The sequence below is a fragment of the Fragaria vesca genome, linkage group LG2, assembly GCF_000184155.1.
Source record: "Fragaria vesca subsp. vesca linkage group LG2, FraVesHawaii_1.0, whole genome shotgun sequence".
NCBI lineage: Eukaryota > Viridiplantae > Streptophyta > Magnoliopsida > Rosales > Rosaceae > Fragaria > Fragaria vesca.
In genome coordinates, this window is record NC_020492.1 from 28,373,710 (window position 1) to 28,392,751 (window position 19,042).

Below are 19,042 nucleotides of genomic sequence, written 5' to 3' on the forward strand. Positions count from 1 at the left end.
TAATGAAAGTTGAGACCTGGTGCAGATAAAACAGCTTCTCACCAGGAAGAAGGGGAAAAAAAAAATTATCAAAATATTCTGTTTGACTTGGTCCTCTTAAGAGGGGGAAAAAAAACATGCAATATGACCATAAACTTTGGCCCCGGAACCAATGGAGTGAACACTGAATACTTATAACTCCTAAACAGGAAATGAACTTAATGTTACTTCAGCGCACTGATGGTTTTTAGGAAAATAAAGCAAGATCCTGACTACGCTACCCTATCTTTCTTAAGTTCTCTTCACCAAATTCAAAAATCATAAATCATAATCAATGCTGGTGAGCACAACCGCACTGCTCCTTCGACCTGAAATATTGTATCAAACTGGACCCAGGTAAAGTTTAACTCAAACTATTGATATCAAGCCAAAGAATAGAGTATAGCAAACATGTGGAAATTAAATAAAATAAAGGGAACCTAACAAGCGTTGTTTACCAGAAGTTCAAGGGAACTGAACTTGATGCTATTGGGTTTCTGCAGATAATGTACCAACGTACCAACTTGGCAAAATCATAGAAGACTCCAGGAATATAGGGTGTGCACACGCACGCGCACACACATGATGAAAGCAGAAGTAATGATTTGTGACTCATGAAACAAATATGTGGTACTGCAAGTAATGGTATGCAATAAGCAAGTAGATGGTAGGTTGGTACAATAATCATACAGTTGTGAAACAGAAAAAAGTCATTTGCACAAGTTCAGTATTTACTATGACCATCCACCTGAATTGATTATTTCCCATTGTCATACTTCAGAGTTCAGACAAAAGTAACTTTGAACTATGGATTGCATATGAAACATGTTGTGGTAAGATTTCCAACGACCAAATTCAACAAATAAAATTCGGCAATGAAACAATCCCTAGAAAACTAAAGAAAAGAATGGTTAATTAAGCTACCAAAACTTCGGCGTGAACCAAACAGGTCGACTGTGTAATTGGGAACGAGAATGATCCTTGGGGAAAGTGAAGCATCTGATACTCTTGTTTGTTAAAGAAAAAACTCCAACGTCGAGCCCCAATGATGGTGATGCGAAACAAGGATTATTGAAAGCAAAATAGATACAGTTCCTTTCAAATGCCTCATTATAGTCTGAGATATTGCTGGTAGAGATGAATTTATTGCCAGCCCGACTCACAAATAATATTTGATCACCAAGGTTGAAAACCTCTACCCACCGAGGACCCTTAAGATGCCTTTCCAACTTGAACACTCGAAACCCTGGAATATGAGGTGGAATGATGAAAGTACCACCGAAAATAGCATGCCAAAGAAATATTGGATCTTCCTCAAAAGCAAAATTATGTCTGCGAAATATCAAGAACAACTCATGTGATGTAGAATCTTTTGCTAAAGAGATGAGTTCTCGATTAGTCTCAACTCTGACCCCATTGTTTGTTATCGTAACATTCAGAAACATGTTAGGGACCGGATTGGGATGAAGCATAACCAGCCTTTCAGTTGTGTATCTAGGAATGCCATTGTCATATTGGATGTCAAATACCATTAGAAAGTTGGATGCGTCCCAAGTTGCAGCATACAACTTACCATAAAATATTTCAACATCTTGAAAAAGGAGATTTCTGGCTTCCCCTTGATCAATAAAGGATCCATCAATGAAAGTCCACAGTCTATCTGCTGGCCTACAGAGAGCCAAATGACCTCTCTTGCAAAGGCTAGCAACAAAACAATGCTGATTTGTGGGTACAGAAGAGGCGACTACTTTCGTGAAAAGGAAGAGAGGTGTATAGTCGCAATTGCATGGAAGTGTCGATGGTGAAGATGGGAGCATCACTGTAGAGCCTGATATTGGGTTCAAGAAGAAGTAATCAATAGGAATTGAATTGCATTGCAAGTAGAGTGACCAAGGCTTCATAAAACCTTCCGGACGCCATACAGCACTATCAACCATGATCAACCACTCCTCAATTGACCCAACACAGTCACGCCTATTCATATGACCAGTGGGAAAGGACTTTGCAAGTGAATTTCTGGCCATCACTTAGACTCAGGAAGCAACTTTCGTCGACGGAAGAGGGATGAGAACAAAGCATAAGCCACGCAAGTTGGGGAGCAGGACGAGAAAAGTTGCTGCTAATTGCCATATCCACCATGGCTTGCCAAGAATGAGACACTGCACGAAAACGGAAGTAATCTGATACATATAGCCGTCGTATAATCAACTGCATGATATGTTCTGGAAGTTCCATATTCCAGCTGCAGCTCTCATCTTCGGATACAGATTGCTGCTTCTGCTTGTAGTACTTCTTCATCCTTCAGATATGGATAGTGAACTTGTGATAAATAAAATCAAGAGTGAGCAACAAAATTATTCTTGACAGGCGATAGTAAGTAAACAGAACTTGGAAAATTCTGCCCCCGGCTAGAGCCCATCTAGTCCTCGTCTCCTTAGAAATGCTTCTAAATATTGTAGATAGCAATAACGACAATCTCGATTTGCAGTATAGAAGTATACCCATAATGAATCTAAACGCAAATCGAGCAGCCAATTCCATCACTGTCTGCAAGAAAATATAATCAACCTCTTTTAGAATTCTTAAAGATCATAACAATAAGTTGCAATTCATTAGACTACGATTCTTCGCATATACTAACAATACAGAGCTACAATTCTTTGTATAGTAATTCACTTCAATCCGAACTAACTGTTAGTTTCTTCTCCTTTTCACAACTAAATAACGTAACACCTGAATCGTTTATACAAGTGAGGATAGTGTATATGTTACCTCTAACTCATACACTAACATTTATTAGTTTGTAGAAATAGAACAGGTTATCCTAGATACACAGGCAACTGCATCGACCCAAACTACAACAACAAGATCCTCATGGTAAAATTATAGATAGATCAAACCAAAAACTACCCGTCGGCTGCAGAACGATTCAAAACTCAATCCCAACGATTCCCAGATGCGAAAACTAAAGTAAGAAGCTATGTACGTTTTCCAGGGAACCCAGCAACCAATATATACGATGAGTAAGAAACTCGTCTCTCCCCTTTCTAATGGAGGAGTCCGTTTTCGGTTTTATAATCCGATATCGAATAAAATTAGGAAACCAAGGGGCGATGGGAGTTCACCATTTGTAAGAGAGTTATATTCACCGACGCCCATTTAATTTCAAACACATTTTTATAGAGAACCTCTTTTAGGCTCTTTAAAAAATATAAAAAATAAAAAAAACTGAAAAACGTCCAAACAGTGTCTGAACTTTCAGTTATTCTAACTTTTGATTGGAAATTTTTTTCTATCCACAACGTACAAATAAACTGTGAAATGTTCACTATTCACATGTTAGAACCTCCATGCATGTCTAATAAAGTCATAGATCTTAATCGTTCATACCGTCCAAATAGTGTCTTTATTTTAAGTTCTTACCCAGATTTAAGATTAGTACCTGAACCATTAGCAATTCTCATTGTTAGAATATCTTGGGATTTTATTGCTGTTTTGCTTGGATGTTTTGAAGGTATACAATTTGGTTAATCCAGTGAAGTTTTAATTTAGTCTTCACGGATTTACATAGATTTTGAAGTTCAGAACATAAGGTCTCCGATGAAGGGATGGAGTTGTCTCTTTGTGGAGTATGATCCATCTTTGAGCTTTCTAAATCTGTTTTGTTTTGTTGTGTTTTTGTTTTGTTTTGTTTTTTTTTATTAAGAAAAACAACATACAAGAAAAACCTACAAAGAGAATCCTCGGTGGCAGCCACAACCTAAGAAATCAAACTGAAGAGCCGGCTGCACCTGAGGAGGAACTTGAGAAACCCAAGATAAACAAGAAACAGAATGACCAAGACTAGCCAAAGCATCTACCAAGAAGTTGGCTTCTCTCCAGATATGCTTATAAGATATGCACAGAAAATGATGAGCTAGACTTTGGATATCTTGGACCAGCACTTTAAATCACCAAGGGCACTGAGTATCCTTGGCATTTTAGCACTATATGTAGCTGATGGCCATGGGATCTGAAAATACAGCCACTAATGAATTTCAGGTCTAAACTACTGAACACTAATTCTTTTTTTTTTTTGGGGTCAAAACTAGATAAGCATTTCAGACCCAACCAGGCAAGCAACATGACAACAGAAAGTAACTAAATCACAAAGAATTATGTGATTTTGACATCATGCAGAAGCCGTGCAGCCATTGAGCCATATCTTCTAGCTTCCCAATCAGTACGTTTACCATTCTGAGGTAATGGAACTGGCTCACAATTTTCTTCAACATTTCCAGAAAGAGAGAAATTTTTCCTTTTTCTTCATTGCTTCTAACTGCGTTTGTATCAACTTTCTCATCCACCACCCCGGCTGTATTCTCCGCTGTCTCCACTTCATCAAGGTCTTGATCTGTCCACTCAACTATTTTTTCTGCATATGGAGATTTCAATCGCATAATGAAAAGTTGAATACTTGGGTGTTGGTAGGTACTATCCATCTGCAGTAGTCAGGAAAAAGAAAATGTTGCCGTCAGTAAAACAAAACAGACAGTAAGGTATCACTACACATCATCCTGCAATAGTTAGCCCCTTCAAACATCATGTCATTTGGTCCCTAGACTTAATAGGCAAACAACAGTCCATATCTATTCTTATTAATTAAATCCCAAGACAAATCAATAGTCCGTACTCTCTTCCTATAATATCAACTGCATATTATAAATACCTGGAATGTCACTTGAAACCACATGATATGAATACTGTTTGAATTTAATGCATTGCATCTGAAAAACTAAACTTTACCTTAGAATTTGGAACAAGTTTCACCTCGAAGTGTCTTTTCCACATCTCAACCATTTGCGCATGGACATTTGTAGAACGAATCTCATAGCCCAGCTTCCAAAATTCGAACCAGCCATGTATCAATAACTTTGAAAAAAAAATCAAAAAACTATTAAACAAAGAACCTGTGAAGTGATGCATACCAAAATTGCAGTTTTAGGCCCTGACAATGCAAATATTGTCTGTAATAGTGGCTCCAAGAGATCTTCTTTGTAAACCTTAAATCCAAGGAAGTCAAATGGATCAGCTAGCTGAACACAAACTAAGTTACTAGCTGTAGTGTAAATTGAAAGGAAATGTATCTAAAATTGAGACCAAATTACTAGTAACAAACCAAAGGGAACTATAGTTGGCGGGACAAAAGCCTTGGGAGAACAATACAAAAAGCACGCATGTCAATTGAGTATGAGAAGCAATACAAAGAGTGTGACTAACAATTTAAAGCACATTTTCAAAAGAAAGCTTATTTGAACTCAAAACATAGAAGTTCGACCTGAATACATATTTTTGGTGCTCTGCTTTTAAAATGCTTGAAAAGCATGAAAGAAAAAAAAAAACAGCTTTTAATATTGGTAAAAACGACATTTGAACTGTAGTCGATCAATTACAAGATCCTATTTAATATCTTCTTATACGTCCAGAGAGTTTGAACCTTACCCAGACATAAGAATCCAACCAACGGTTGGATGAAGAAAGAAACAATGTGATGTCGTGTTCACTTATTATGGTAAATTATAGCTCAATTCAGATAACATCACTTATTTATCTGTGTGAAATAAAAGGTCAGTGTTCATCAGACTGACAGCAAAAAGGACTTGATCTGATTCTGAAATGAAAATTACAAGAACTTTACCTTATAGTCACAAGTCACATGCAGAATGCAGGTAAAAGAACATTGAAATAAAAAAATAAAAAATAAAAAGCATCCACTCATTTTGTTAAAACTTCCAAAGACTAGTGGTATAATTGTCGATATAGAGAAACTACTAAATTCAAAAATTAAGTTGAAACTACTAACTTACAACGTCAGTGCCAATGATGTAGTCAAATGGTGGATCAACTGCTCTTATATGATCCTCATTTCCCCAACTTAACTCAGCTACCTGGACAGAACCAAATGACTCTACAAAGAACATAACTTTCATGTGTTATGAGCAAAAAAAAAATTAAAATAAACAAAAACAAAAGTAAAGATCCAACTAAACTGGTAATGGACTCAAAATGACTGGTTTGGTTTGGTCTGGTTTGGTCATAATAATGTTTTCAAGTTGAGTTTCATGAATTTAGAAAGTCAATGCAAAGTTTGTACTTAGTAAGAATTTAAGACTTCCTCTATTTAACATCACTACACACACACAGTAGCATGCAAAGTGGCATGACACTGCTTTGTCCATTTTGTTTGTTAGTCTTCTGATTTACATATAATCTTAACCTATAAATATGCACACACCTATGTAGCCTAACCCTGGTCCTCACACAATACACATTTGTACTCAATTTGCATAAGCAAACAGACTTGGAGGCCAAGTACACACGCAGACACACTCGTTATAATATGGAAGTGAAGATAAAATCATTCATGCACACACACACACACACCATTTACACTGTATTTATAAAAGTGGAAAAACATGGAGGTGAAGCCATTCACATACAGCAGTTATAACATGGATGTGAAGATTATAACATTCACAGACAGGACAAACTCACAGGCCACACAGACATACATAAAATTATAATCTAATTTACAAAGGAAAAAACATGGACAGTCTTTAAAATAGCATGCCTAAGGCATGAAGTTTGTGAGGCTTCACCAACACGGCTTTTTTTCTTTCTTTCCTTTTTACATGAAGATCAGAAAAGGTTTTATATTTATTATGTAATAATATATGTTTATATGCTTCAAAGTAAGTATAAACATCCTTCTGGACCTCTATCTCAGAGGAGAAATCAATGTAGGACACTACCTCTGTATAAAGTACCCTAACTAACAGGTAATGTGCGAAAAGCTTCTGCCTCAAAAGCCGCTTAAGGCTTCGGCAAGACACCTCACCTCACACATTCGCCTTTTAAAACACTGCATGGTGGTGAAGCAGAAATCCACACACCAGTTATATCTTATAACATGGAAATGAAGATCATAGAATTCATTAACATAGACAACACAAATATACCACATGTGCACATATGCACACAAGCACAAACAAACAATAGGTATACTCAATTTTCAAAATAAAACAAAAAAGAAAAAAAAGAAGAAGAAATAAAAACAGATGTGGAGGTGAAGATACAGTTGGCAATGCATCTTGCATCCATTCAATCCCATCTCAATCCACACCTGCCCCCTAGATCTGACAGTCAGTATCTGGGTAACTAAGAACAAAATGAATCGAGTTCAACCTCTCTTCCATCTGGTATCCATCTTTTCCTATTGATTATGGTCATTCCGGTACTTCGGTTCATTTAAATCTCACTGAAGAATCTCATTTCATAGAAGATACAAGTAGTACACCAACTGCAAATCTAAGATGCCATTATTGATTGGCTCCAAAATAACTTCCTCTAGCAGAAAGCTAAATAGTATACTAACTTCCCCTACATCATCCAAGTCATCATAAAGCTAAGTCACACTGGTATATGTACACCCATACATATCGGTTTGACATTGACCTATGTAAGCAATACATGCAGAAGGTATTGAAGATTGTGTATAAGACTTGAAGCATACCAGAAGCAGAATTTATCTGTGTAATCCTTGAAGTATTCCGTTCAACATTTCTCATAAGCAATGGCAATACCTCAACTTGATCTGTCATAACCACATCACACCCCAATAATGCCATGCCTGAATGGGCAAAATCAGATAAAACTATGAGCAGAATACCCAAGAAAACAAAGTATAATAGACTTATTTCGAAGTAGTAAACTATAAGAGGTATAGACGAACACTAACAAACTATAAGACGTATAGAATAACACTATCAACAACTTAACAGGAGGGGGAAAAAAGTAAGAACCTTACCAAACCCAGCTACTCCACAACCTGCTCCAAGTTCAATGACACGTTTCCCTTTAAGTTTTGCCGGGGAGAACTTTCCCCTTCTGGAGTTCTTTTCCTAAAGAAAGTGAAATAGCACATTTAGTCTTATAAAGAAGAAACTACAGAATTAATGTAAAGTAGGTGGGGACAAAGAACAAATAATATGAACTGGAACCATATCAAACCCAATATCCAAACCGAAGCAAAGTTAAAAGCTACAGCATGAAAATTATACTTACTGCAGATGATATATTTTCACCACCTTGAAACAATTATCAAAGCTTTTTGAAGCGTAGTTAACCCCCTTGCAGGAAGAAAGATATTAAACCCTCTTCCATTTCAAAAAAAGTAATGACTGTTACCTTTTACCCCCAAACTAGTGAACTGAGAAAACCTTAATAACTCCTAGGAAGTAAAATATTGCTAAAAATTTACTCAGAAAATATAGTTGTCACTGTTTCATACTACTGTATGTTTGTTATTAAGTCAACCTTGTACAAAGAATAGGAAATATATATGATTGTCTAATAAGAACAACAATTCCTGAGACTTCTATGACCTGGCTTGTGAAGAGCTTATAGTTTTGATGTTCTACTCATCGCATTTAAAGTCACTAAGTTTCAACTCAAACCAAATGTTGCACTCAAGTGGACCATGAAGTTTCAACTCAAACCATAAACCTACATGAATCATAGACCAAATGGGCATAGCAACATATGGAAGGTAAAATCATGGGATCTTTAAAAGAGTCTCTAGAGGGTAACAGTCATTACCAGAAACTTGGCAAATACCAGTGATGCATCCCAAACCGTAGTGCCTAGATGCTTTGAGTTAGGATCCTGTGGAAAATGATACAAACTTGCTAGAGTCAGGCAAGAAATGATTACAACATGTAGGAGCAATGAAAATACTAAAGTTGATGATGGATAGCTCATGCAACAAATACAGGATGCCTACTGACCTTGTACATATGCTGTAGCTTATTAATAGCCATGGTATTGCAATAAACATGCAGTGGGTAGAATAGTAGATAACCATTTGGGCGTATACAAATCAAATGAATAAAAACTTTAGGTCCACTCTACTGCAACCATATACCGAGATGTACAGATCTCTCTGCCTTCCTACTTCATAAAGCACTAAATTCGTCACTTCTGATTCTAAATCTTAATTACTGTAAATACTAAATAAGCAAACTATCAGAACCTGAACAAACTGCAACTCATGACCCATTACTTCCAAATCCATTGTAAATGTGTTGGGTGAGTTCAACCTGCAAAAGCACACACACAACCCATTTCAATAAACAATCTTTACACAAAAGAAAACTCTTCGCTCTCCGCATACATATACATATACATATACAATGGAACGTGCGAACACAGCAATCATATAAAAAAATAATAATAATTCCCAACGAATTCATTCTTCAATTTGCACAAACAATTTTTGTTTCTTATAATAAACCCTTCATTATGCAGAATCGTGTATATACAAGTAAAGGGATCAGAAAGTAAAGATTGCCCAGAATACCTGTCGGATTCCATTTGATTACTGTAACTTTCCACAAGAGAAGAACTTCCCGGACTCAACTACGCCAAATGTTACGACCCTTTTCTAAACATTAAGAGAAGGAAAAAAGTTGAGCTTCAAGTGCAATATAGTGCTTTACCCAGGAAGCTAGAAACTTTGGTGTTAGCAAATTGGAAGTGATCGAGTTTTAGAGGGTTTGGTATTTATCATAAGCCAAAAGTGCATAAAATATAAGCACAACCTGACTAATGCTAATTGTTTCCAGTTTGTGCCGAAGTAATGAAAAGAAAGAGATTACCTGAAACTGAAATGGGCGACCTTACTAGAGTTTGGTGCGTACACTTTCTGCGAAACTCTACATAAATGGAGGTTTATTCTCTATATGCTGAAAGCCATTAAAGGTTTTTTCCTGCCCATTTTTTTTAATTTTCTTTTAGAAAATCACATAGAAGTCCATTTTGAGACTTATATTAGAGATAAAGTCTTAAAATGCATATAACTCCACTTTTTAGCCCAAATTCATCAGGTTACCTCTAGACTATGTCTAAAATACCCTGAGCTATATATATATATATATATATATATATATATATATATATCTCTCTCTCTCTCTCTCTCTCTCTCTCTCTCTCTCTCTCTCTCTCTCTCTCTCTCTCTCTCTCTCTTTTTACAAATCAGAGCTCCAAAACCAGCAACGGCGATTATCCTCAACTGAAGACCACATTGGCGCCAGCAACCCATACTGTTCCCGGACTTTCAATTCCTAGGCCTATATCTCTGACGCCGATTTTGCTTCACCGGGGCGTCGATCTACTTCTTCGGCGTTGATCTGCAACATGTCAAGGATTGGTTGGAGGTCAAAACTCTAACAAAGGTGTTGAAGGACCACAATGTTTGATTACGTGGTGGCGCGCAGACGATCATCCTCGCCGTTTGGAGTTGCAACTTCTCGACATCGAGATCGCTGGAGTCGAATCAATCTCGATCTACTTCTAATTCTTCATATCTCACAGAGGTAACGCAATTCTTTCTCTCAATTTTTGTTTCTCTCTACGATTCTAAAAACCAAACGCGAGATATGTAGTGTGAATCGCATATGTGTTTAGGGTTTAGGATTAATGACTTACTCTCGCTTGAGAATTATTAATATATCATTTTGATGTTTTTAAAAAAAACACTATTTTTTTGTATTCACTCTCACTGTTCTATTTCTTTATTACTTTAATTTCATCTTGTTTACAAATTACACAATCTAGCCTTTTAATTTCTATTGCCACACAGCCCACACCCCCTTATATATCTATATTTGAAGGGGTAGATTGAGTAGTTTGTAAATAAAATTGAAAAGTAATGAAGAAATAGAAGATGGTGTGTGAATAAAGAAAATGGGTGTGTTAATAACACTAACCTGTATTAATTTATAAGTCTATCTTTGGGAACTAAACAGTTAGGTGTTTTGAAGAAGATCAATCGACCTCTCTCCTCTAGGGTTCTCTCTAGCAGCGAACAAGATCGAGATTTTTTGCTGAGATGGCGACGACTACGTTGCGACTGTCTCTAATGTAGGGAGTGTAGCCGGATAGTGTACCAGGTGGTAGATATGAGAACAAGAACTCCTTTTACCTATGTGGCCAGTTTCTGACCCTGAAGAAGTCGATGGTTATCTCGGTCCTTAAGGTGGCGCTTCTTCGGATCTAGGGTTTGAAAGAGAGGTTCTTGATTCGTGAGGAGGAGGCGACATCAATCAGTTTTAGTTCAAATTTGAGGAAGAGAAAGACAGGATTCGGGATGGCAGCCCATGGTTTTTCAGTAATTCGATGATGATCTTGGCCAATTATGATGGTCCCTCTCAACCTCTTTGGAGGTCTGGGTTGCCGTGATAGGGCTCCGGGTGGGGATGTGAACCGAAAAGACGCTCCGGTGTTTTTATCAAAGCTAGGGTTTGTGGTTCAGGTCGATTAGACTGCGGTGAGGTACAAGAATATCACTCAACGTATCCGGTTGATTCATGATGTGCGGCTGAGGGTTTGGGCTCGGCGGAATTTGGTGTTTTCACCGTAAATCACTCTCTCTGTCTCTCTCTCTCTCTCTCGCTCTGGTACAAGCGATGCCATGGAATCTGTCAAGACCCACCCCGAATTTCACCCTGAAACCCGAGGTAAGTCTTGCGGGGTTCACCTCCAAGGAATTTACCGAAAATTCGGCATAATCTATCTTGAAAATTGACAACCCTTACCTGAAAAATTTCAGATACACTTCTATAATAAACCATCCAACCTCAACTCCTGGAGCCTTCTTGCTCCCCAAGTTCATAACATCTCTCATAATACAACTAGCCTCAATCAAATGCTAACTATCTCAAATGGTTATCAAAACATATCTATAATGAAATAAAAACAATGAATAAAGAATAAGCGGAAGCAGCCTCTGATTATGCCTCGACTCCATGTACGCTCGACCTCATTTAAACTTAGCCTGCAAACTAGGCATTTAAAACCAAAGGGCCCAAGGGAAAGTAATTTGAAACGTTATAGTGAGTGGACAAAAATAAATTAAATAATTTAACAAAAATGTAATTTTAATATTTTCCCACATTTAAACTTTTAAAACCTCGATGCACACAACTTTGATAAACATTTAACTTTAAATCCAGAATCTCATAAAAATGGACAAACCAGCCCCACTGGTTAATCAAATACATAACGGAGAAAAATAAAATAAGGGGAAGAGTTATCACCATGTAAAGGAGCCTCCCAGGCTCGGGTCGATGCCTCCCAGACTATAATAGCGTCTCACTCTAAGCGCTCAACTCACATTTGATAAGGACCACTAAATAAGGCTATAATATCGTCCCACGCTAAGTGCTCAACTCACATATGATAAGGACCGCTATAAGGCTAGCTAACTAATAAATATAAATACCGATCGGTTGCCTCCCAGGCTATAATAGCATCTCACGCTAAGCGCTCTACTCACCTATGGTGAGAACCACTAATAATGGTTATCTAGCAATATCAATATAAGCGACCCTATATTATGGTGACTAAAAACATACAAAGTCACTTAAATCCATTAAACTTCCCCAATATCAAACGAATGGTATAGTTCCCAACCGTACTTGAAAATGATCATAAGAAATTATATTAAAACTCAATGACGTGTCTCACACGTCAAAACATTCTCAAATTTATAAATATAAGCGAGATTTCAATATCAAATATAAATCATAAATAATAATATCTCCACTTGAAAATACTCGCTAAAATATTCTCCAAGTCAAAATCATTATGCCTCAAATAAACAATTAAATTATGATGAAGAACTACCGAAAATCCAATTTTCGGTAATCATTTATAAATCTCAAAGTCATCAAAATAAAACCGATAATATTTTAAATCCGGAGTCATAAAAAATATCAAAACTCAAATACCAACTTTATAACCCGAGCTCAAATCCATAAATCATGACCAACACTTAATCAATGCTTCAAACTCAATAAATTCAAGACCATAACATAAACCGAAATTTTAATATAAGCTCGGTAAATAAAGTAATAAATTATAAAATCTTACATGCTTATTTATTAAAATCAAAGTGTCCACTCACTGTATACGGCTATGCTTGCCGTAGATCCGAGGTCTCTTAACACGATCCTCCTCACGTCCTGAACAATAAATAATATTTAGTCTTCAGACTAGATTAAAGCTTAAATAAATATTTCCGAAATAAAAAGGAAGCCTATAATTTCATCTCCCTTGCCTAACTTCTCCACTTTTAATCTAATAAGGCTCACATTATTCCGCACTTACCGATAGCCATAAATTAACCTTTTTAGAATTTAAAACCTACTAAACCAACTGCCGAAATCCCATTCTAATAACCGCCACAATTCTTAACCATTGAAAAATCTCAAACCTTATCAAAACTCCTCCAAAAGTTTCAAACTTTACTTCACTAAACTCCTCTCATAAAAACCATCTCAAAAACATGAAAAACTGTCCTACAGGGGCGGCGCCGCCGCCGCTTGCTCCGCCGGCAGCTGTACCCCGGCGACCTCCAATGCTTCCCAAATTTTAACAAACACTCCCCTCAACCTGCACAACAACTTCCTTAACTAGCGCAAAATCCAATTCTAAGCCTAACTAGGTTAATCGAACCAAAACCTTAAATTGAGCCCTAGGACTTCAATTATACATTTCTCCCTACCAAGATCGAATTGAGCCAATTCCTTTTGAGGGATTACTAACCTTAATGAGAGCTTCAAGATGAGCCAAAAATCTTGAGCTATGGTTGTCAAGACCCACCCCGAATTTCACCCTGAAACCCGAAGTAAGTCTTGCGGGGTCTACCTCCAAGGAAAATTTACTGAAAAATTCGGCATAACCTCTCTTGAAAAATGGACAACCTTATCCTGAAAAATTCAGATAACACTCCTAAAACAACACATCCAACTTCAACACCTGGAGCCACCCGCTCCCCCACAACACAACCACCAAACACATAAATAATATTATCTTCTAATCCAACACATAATTATCCAATTAAGATAACAAACTTCAACCCTCAAATATTCCAAATTTAAATATAAAACTTAGCACATAACCGAACTATTATACAATGATCTCAAGGTATTCAGAGCTACTAAACACTAGCTCCATAACCACCATGGAAGCTGCCCCCAGAACCATACTGACCAGACTGCTGCCTACCTAAATGACTCCGAGAAGGTCTCCTGAAGCGTCCTATATTCCTATTCCGAGCACCAGAGCTCGTTCCCCCACTACTGCCACTACCAGCTGAAGACCCAGAAGCGGATGAAGAAGCAGCCTTCTTGGATAGACCCTGACTGGGGCTACTGTAATCACGGGGCCGTGCACCATGTGTCCTCATGGTCGCAATGGCCATGGCTGCACTAACTGCATCCCTAAAGGTCGGGTACACTACCCCTATCATCTTGTTAGCATACACACCACCAAGTGCCCCAATGAACATTGCAATCTTTGTCCTCTCATCCGGAACCAGGTAGGACACATGATAACTCAGGGAAGTGAATCTGTTCTCGAACTCTATAACACCCTCATCATCCCTCTTCTGAATGTTCAAGAAGTCCGATTGAATCCTACTGCAGTGGGCATGACTGAAATACTGCTCTAAGAAGAGCGTCTTAAACTGCTCCCAAGACATATTATGAGCATCCTCAGTATTCCTGCCGGCAAGCGACCACCAGTGATGTGCTGAATCATCCAGAAAAGTCACCGCCATCTTCACTTTCTTATCCTCCGGCAAATCAGTGCTCAGAAAAGCCTTTTCCATCCTGTCTACCCAAGTATAAACATCAAGGGGTCCTTTGGCACCCTTGAACTCCCTTGCACCAGCCTCATGAACATCCTTCTTCTTCACAGTCCGAGGGTTCTGAGTCCGATCCAGAACACCCCTCAGCATATCCCCTATAGAATCTACCAGCTCTCTGACCTCATTGCCCTTATTGGCTTTGGTTGAACTACCCTCACGGGGTTAGCGTTGGCATCTAGGAGGCATAGTACCTGAGGAAGAAGATATTTAGTAGTCTATAAACAAATATGACGCTACGTGCTACTTAGGCAAATATGATAGTAATAAAGACGCATGAAATGAAACCTAAAGCTCTGATACCAACTGTCAAGACCCACCCCGAATTTTACCCTGAAACCCGAAGTAAGTCTTGCGAGCTCCATCTCCAAGGAAAATTTACCGAAAAATTCGGCGTAACCTCTCTTGAAAAATGGACTACCCTATCCTGAAAAATAAAGATAACACTCCTAAAACAACACATCCAACTTCAACACTTGGAGCCACCCGCTCCCCCACAACACAACCACTAAACACATAAATAATATCATCTTCTAATCCAACACATAATTATCCAATTAAGATAACAAACTTCAACCCTTAAATATTCCAAATTTAAATATAAGACTTAACACATAACCGAACTATTATACAATGATCCCAAGGTAATCAGAGCTACTAAACACTAGCGGAAGCAAGAAAATATAGTAGTAGGTTAACATGTAAGCTACTGATGAAAGGTGGAAGAGATATGAGTAACTATGCCTCGCCTCTGACTAGTGCCAACCCGAACTCTGCAGATTGGGCATTTTTAAAATGAAGGGCCCATGGGAAAATATTTGCAAACGTTAGAGTGAGTGAACAAAAATAAATTAATAAATAAAATATTTATGAATTTCCATTTTAATTTCCAAAGAAAATATGCTGCATGCGACAGCTCAAAAGCATTTATATACATACTATACTTATAAACATCCAATATACATATCCACCGAAAATCTCATTTTCGGTAACTCTCCAACGGAGGAAAATTGTCAAATATCCGAAAAGGTAATAAATCTCAACAAAAGAACAAATGATCATCAATATAATGCATCGCATACTTTTAATTAAAACAAAAGTCCACTAAGAAATTAGTCCTAAGCCTGATGTCGCTCCGAGGCTTCTTCTGCTCGGGCCTCCTCTCGTCCTGTTCCAAATATATAATTAATTTCCCAACTAAAAATCCAATATTTATAAAAAATAGGCAAAAATTAACCGAGAGCCATACTCACGTTCATCATTACCTAATTTCGATACGGTCCACACCTCAACACTAAAAACAGCAGCCTTAACTACACCCTTCCACAGATTATACGACTTTAATCCAACGGCCGGATTCTACTATATTAATCCGCCAAAATTACCAAACTTTAAAAATTCCCAAATCTATCCAAAAATTCTAAAATTCACATCAATAACTCCCTTTAATATAACCAATCTAAAACCATGAAAATCCCCTCAACAGCGGCGGCCGGAGGCCTATTCCGGCGACCTCCAATGCCTACCAAATTTTAACAGCAGCTTCCTCTAAACCCCCTATACAACTTTCCTAACTAGCACAAACACCAAATCCTAGCCTAACTAGGTCAATCGAACAAAAACATCACAAAAAGCCCTAGAACTTCCACTCACCAGTTCTCCTCACCTGAAGCAAACTGGACCGAGTCCTCCTAGGGCAAGGCAACTGGGTTGAAGGCCTTCAAAACCATGTCAGGCTTGCCCGGATTGGTGACCGAAGGAGGAAGTTCCGGCGACAGAGAGCTTTGGGCGACCGGACCTTCGGGCGGCAACTCTCCCTCACGACGGCGCTAGGAGAGCTCTCACCAGTCTAGGATGGGAGCTGGGTCAGAGGCCGACCGATCGGGACTGGAGCGGCGGTCTCAGGTGGCCGGACGACGGCAGACAGGTGGCTAGAAGTTCAGCGGGGAGAGGGCTCGGGGGAAGAGGGAGAGAAGAGAAAGAGAGAGTGGGTTTTTTCCACTAAAATGTGACCCGGTCCACTCCTTAATACCCACACTTCATAAAATAAAACACCCCTATAAAAAATACCCTAATAAAGACTACCTTTTGCTAGCAAAAATTTAACCATTTTTACCGTCGTCACATTTTTTCTTACGAATAATTCCTCTGAGATAATCGTCCCTCAAAACCCCTCTAGGGACCAAAAACTATAAATTCATTGACGGAGACGGTAAAATTCTTATTAAGACCAAGCTAGTAAATAAGGTAAAAATTTACGAGTTGGGATGTGACAATGGTGGTCGGAGGAAGGAACTCCGGAGAGAAGTCAGTCGGCGTCTCCGGCGGGATTACTCTCGATCGGCGGCGTTATGGCGGCACTCACTGGTGTAGGGAGAGAGCTGGGTGGACGGTCGATAGTTTGAGACCGGTATGGCGGTCTATGGTGGCCGGACGGCGACAGACAGAGGTTGGGTCTCCGACGGGTCGGGAAGAGCTCACGGGAGAGAGAGAGAGAAAGAGAGAGTGTGGGTGGGTGTTGGGCTTCTCCACACCTACCCGGTCCAACTTAAACACCAACCAAAAATAAAACCCACTAAATTTTACCCCCCTTTTACCAACTCAAAATTTACCCTTTTAGTTGATAACTTTTTCATGCCAACTCCGATTTCAACGTATAGCATGTCTATGAACTCGTATTAACGTCCTCTACAACTTCTTTAAAGAAATTTTTTCCAAAATAATTTTCCTACAAAAAGTCAACTAAAGGGTCCTTAACGGTAAACAGTTACTTAACATGGTAAAAGACCAAGATAAAACCAAAAATAAATAACCGTAAAATAACTTAAGAACCGGGGTGTGACAGAATCTGCTTGCAGTGTGGTTTTTTTTGTCATGGTGGCGGGGTATGCGATAAGGGGCTATTGAAAGGTTTGGAGCCACCCATGTTGGTCTCGGTGGCGAGGGAGACTAAATCTCCAGTTTCGAATCCGGGTGAGGTTTGGTGTGTGGCAGTGGAGCTAGAGCCTTCTCTTGGGGCTCAAGCAGGTGGAGCGGCAACGACTAGGGTTTCGCCGTTTCGGGGAGAGAGGAAGCCGTGAGCTTTGCGGTGGGAAAGGAGTTTGGTTTGAATGAAGTGTTGACCTTGACTGAGAAGGTTGGCTGATTGGCCAACATGGGAGGTTGGCCCTGGTAAGCTGGTTTTGACTCTTGTAGATGGGCTTTCTCTTGGTCCCAAGCCTGGTTCTAATGGGCTCTCTATTGTGGGGGTGCGTAAATCTCGAGACGATGATGAAGGAGGTTCTGAGAAGCGTCTATGTATGGAGACTGAGATCTTACCAGATGAGAAATATTTGGCCGATATTCCAGTGGTCCCTGAGAAGAAGGGTCGTCTACGGGGCCACGAGAACAAACCCAAACTTGATGTGGTGATCGAGGGCTCACCCCAAAAGCGGTGGGGGACCATAGAGTAGAGTTCTGATGCATCCATGCCTTATTTTAATTCCTTTGATGCAATTGCTTTCCCGGAATGTACACCAATAGTTGTCTTAGGCGTCTAGGGATCCATTCGGTTATTGTATTTTGGACTGAGTTGGGTATGGTTTGCTTTTGTTTTATTGCTTTTTTTTTTGCAGCTTGTGTCTTTAGGCTACTCAATAAAACGACTACCTTTTGTAGTTATGGGTAGTGAATAATATGATAGTTTTAGGCAATTGTTGGGTAGCATAGGTTGGCTTGCTTCAACCGAAAACCAAAAAAACCGCCCAAAAAACGGGTCGGATAACCGAACCGGTTAAAGAGGGTGTAAAAAAGGATAAAACCAGTTTGAACTAGATTAAACCGGGTCTGATCCGGGTCAGCTTGTAAAATTGCCCGAAAATAATCGAATTTTTTATTTATATTTATACATGTCATCTAATTTTTAATGTGTTGTTGCTTTCTTATTAGGACTCCTTTTTATTTACTATGTACCCTATCGCACATGATCCTAATTATCTAATATATATTCTAAGGGCTAGTTTGGTATTGCTATGACTTTAGACAGAAACTGCTGCTGCTGTATTTTGAAAATAATCAGCTATGAATAAAAATAGTTTTGTGTTAGGTAAATATTTTAAAAGTGCTACCAATGATCTGTAATTAAAAAAAAGGTTGGTTTTCTATAGTATACCAAACATTACAGAATCTAAAAGTTTGGATACAAGCTAATATTTTTTTTTAAAACGTGAAGATATACCAAACGGGGCCTAAAAACCCTAACCCACCCCTACTTTTTCATCGTTCCACACTTTCACATCA

The 19,042-nt window shown here is 38.6% G+C and overlaps 2 protein-coding genes across 2 annotated transcripts; both read right to left on the reverse strand.

The window, feature by feature from the left end:
• Positions 1-938: 938 nt before the first annotated feature.
• On the reverse strand, positions 939-2,042 carry LOC101293269. The gene has a single exon (XM_004293050.1). The coding sequence runs from the start codon at positions 2,040-2,042 to the stop codon at positions 939-941; it is 1,104 nt and encodes a 367-aa protein (XP_004293098.1).
• A 1,808-nt stretch (positions 2,043-3,850) lies between these two features.
• On the reverse strand, positions 3,851-9,850 carry LOC101300787 (protein-lysine methyltransferase METTL21D-like). Its single transcript, XM_004291600.1, has 10 exons — positions 9,714-9,850; positions 9,416-9,499; positions 9,089-9,155; positions 8,656-8,721; positions 7,865-7,958; positions 7,571-7,687; positions 5,865-5,965; positions 4,986-5,093; positions 4,804-4,896; positions 3,851-4,499 (listed from the first exon to the last, which is right to left on the reverse strand). Exons 2-10 carry the CDS (start codon positions 9,427-9,429, stop codon positions 4,164-4,166), a joined length of 996 nt encoding a protein of 331 aa, XP_004291648.1. The 5' UTR covers positions 9,430-9,499; positions 9,714-9,850; the 3' UTR covers positions 3,851-4,163.
• Positions 9,851-19,042: the final 9,192 nt, after the last annotated feature.

What these genes read in the sequence shown, in the direction of transcription:
- LOC101293269 (XM_004293050.1), bottom strand. Translation starts at nt 2,042, where the DNA reads ATGGCCAGAAATTCACTTGCAAAGTCCTTTCCCACTGGTCATATGAAT.
- LOC101300787 (XM_004291600.1), bottom strand. An exon ending in ACATCATTGGCACTGACGTT is followed by an intron (nt 5,094 to 5,864) that starts GTAAGTTAGTAG and finishes GTTTGTGTTCAG; the next exon opens with CTAGCTGATCCATTTGACTT. An exon ending in AACTTGTTCCAAATTCTAAG is followed by an intron (nt 4,500 to 4,803) that starts GTAAAGTTTAGT and finishes TGACTACTGCAG; the next exon opens with ATGGATAGTACCTACCAACA.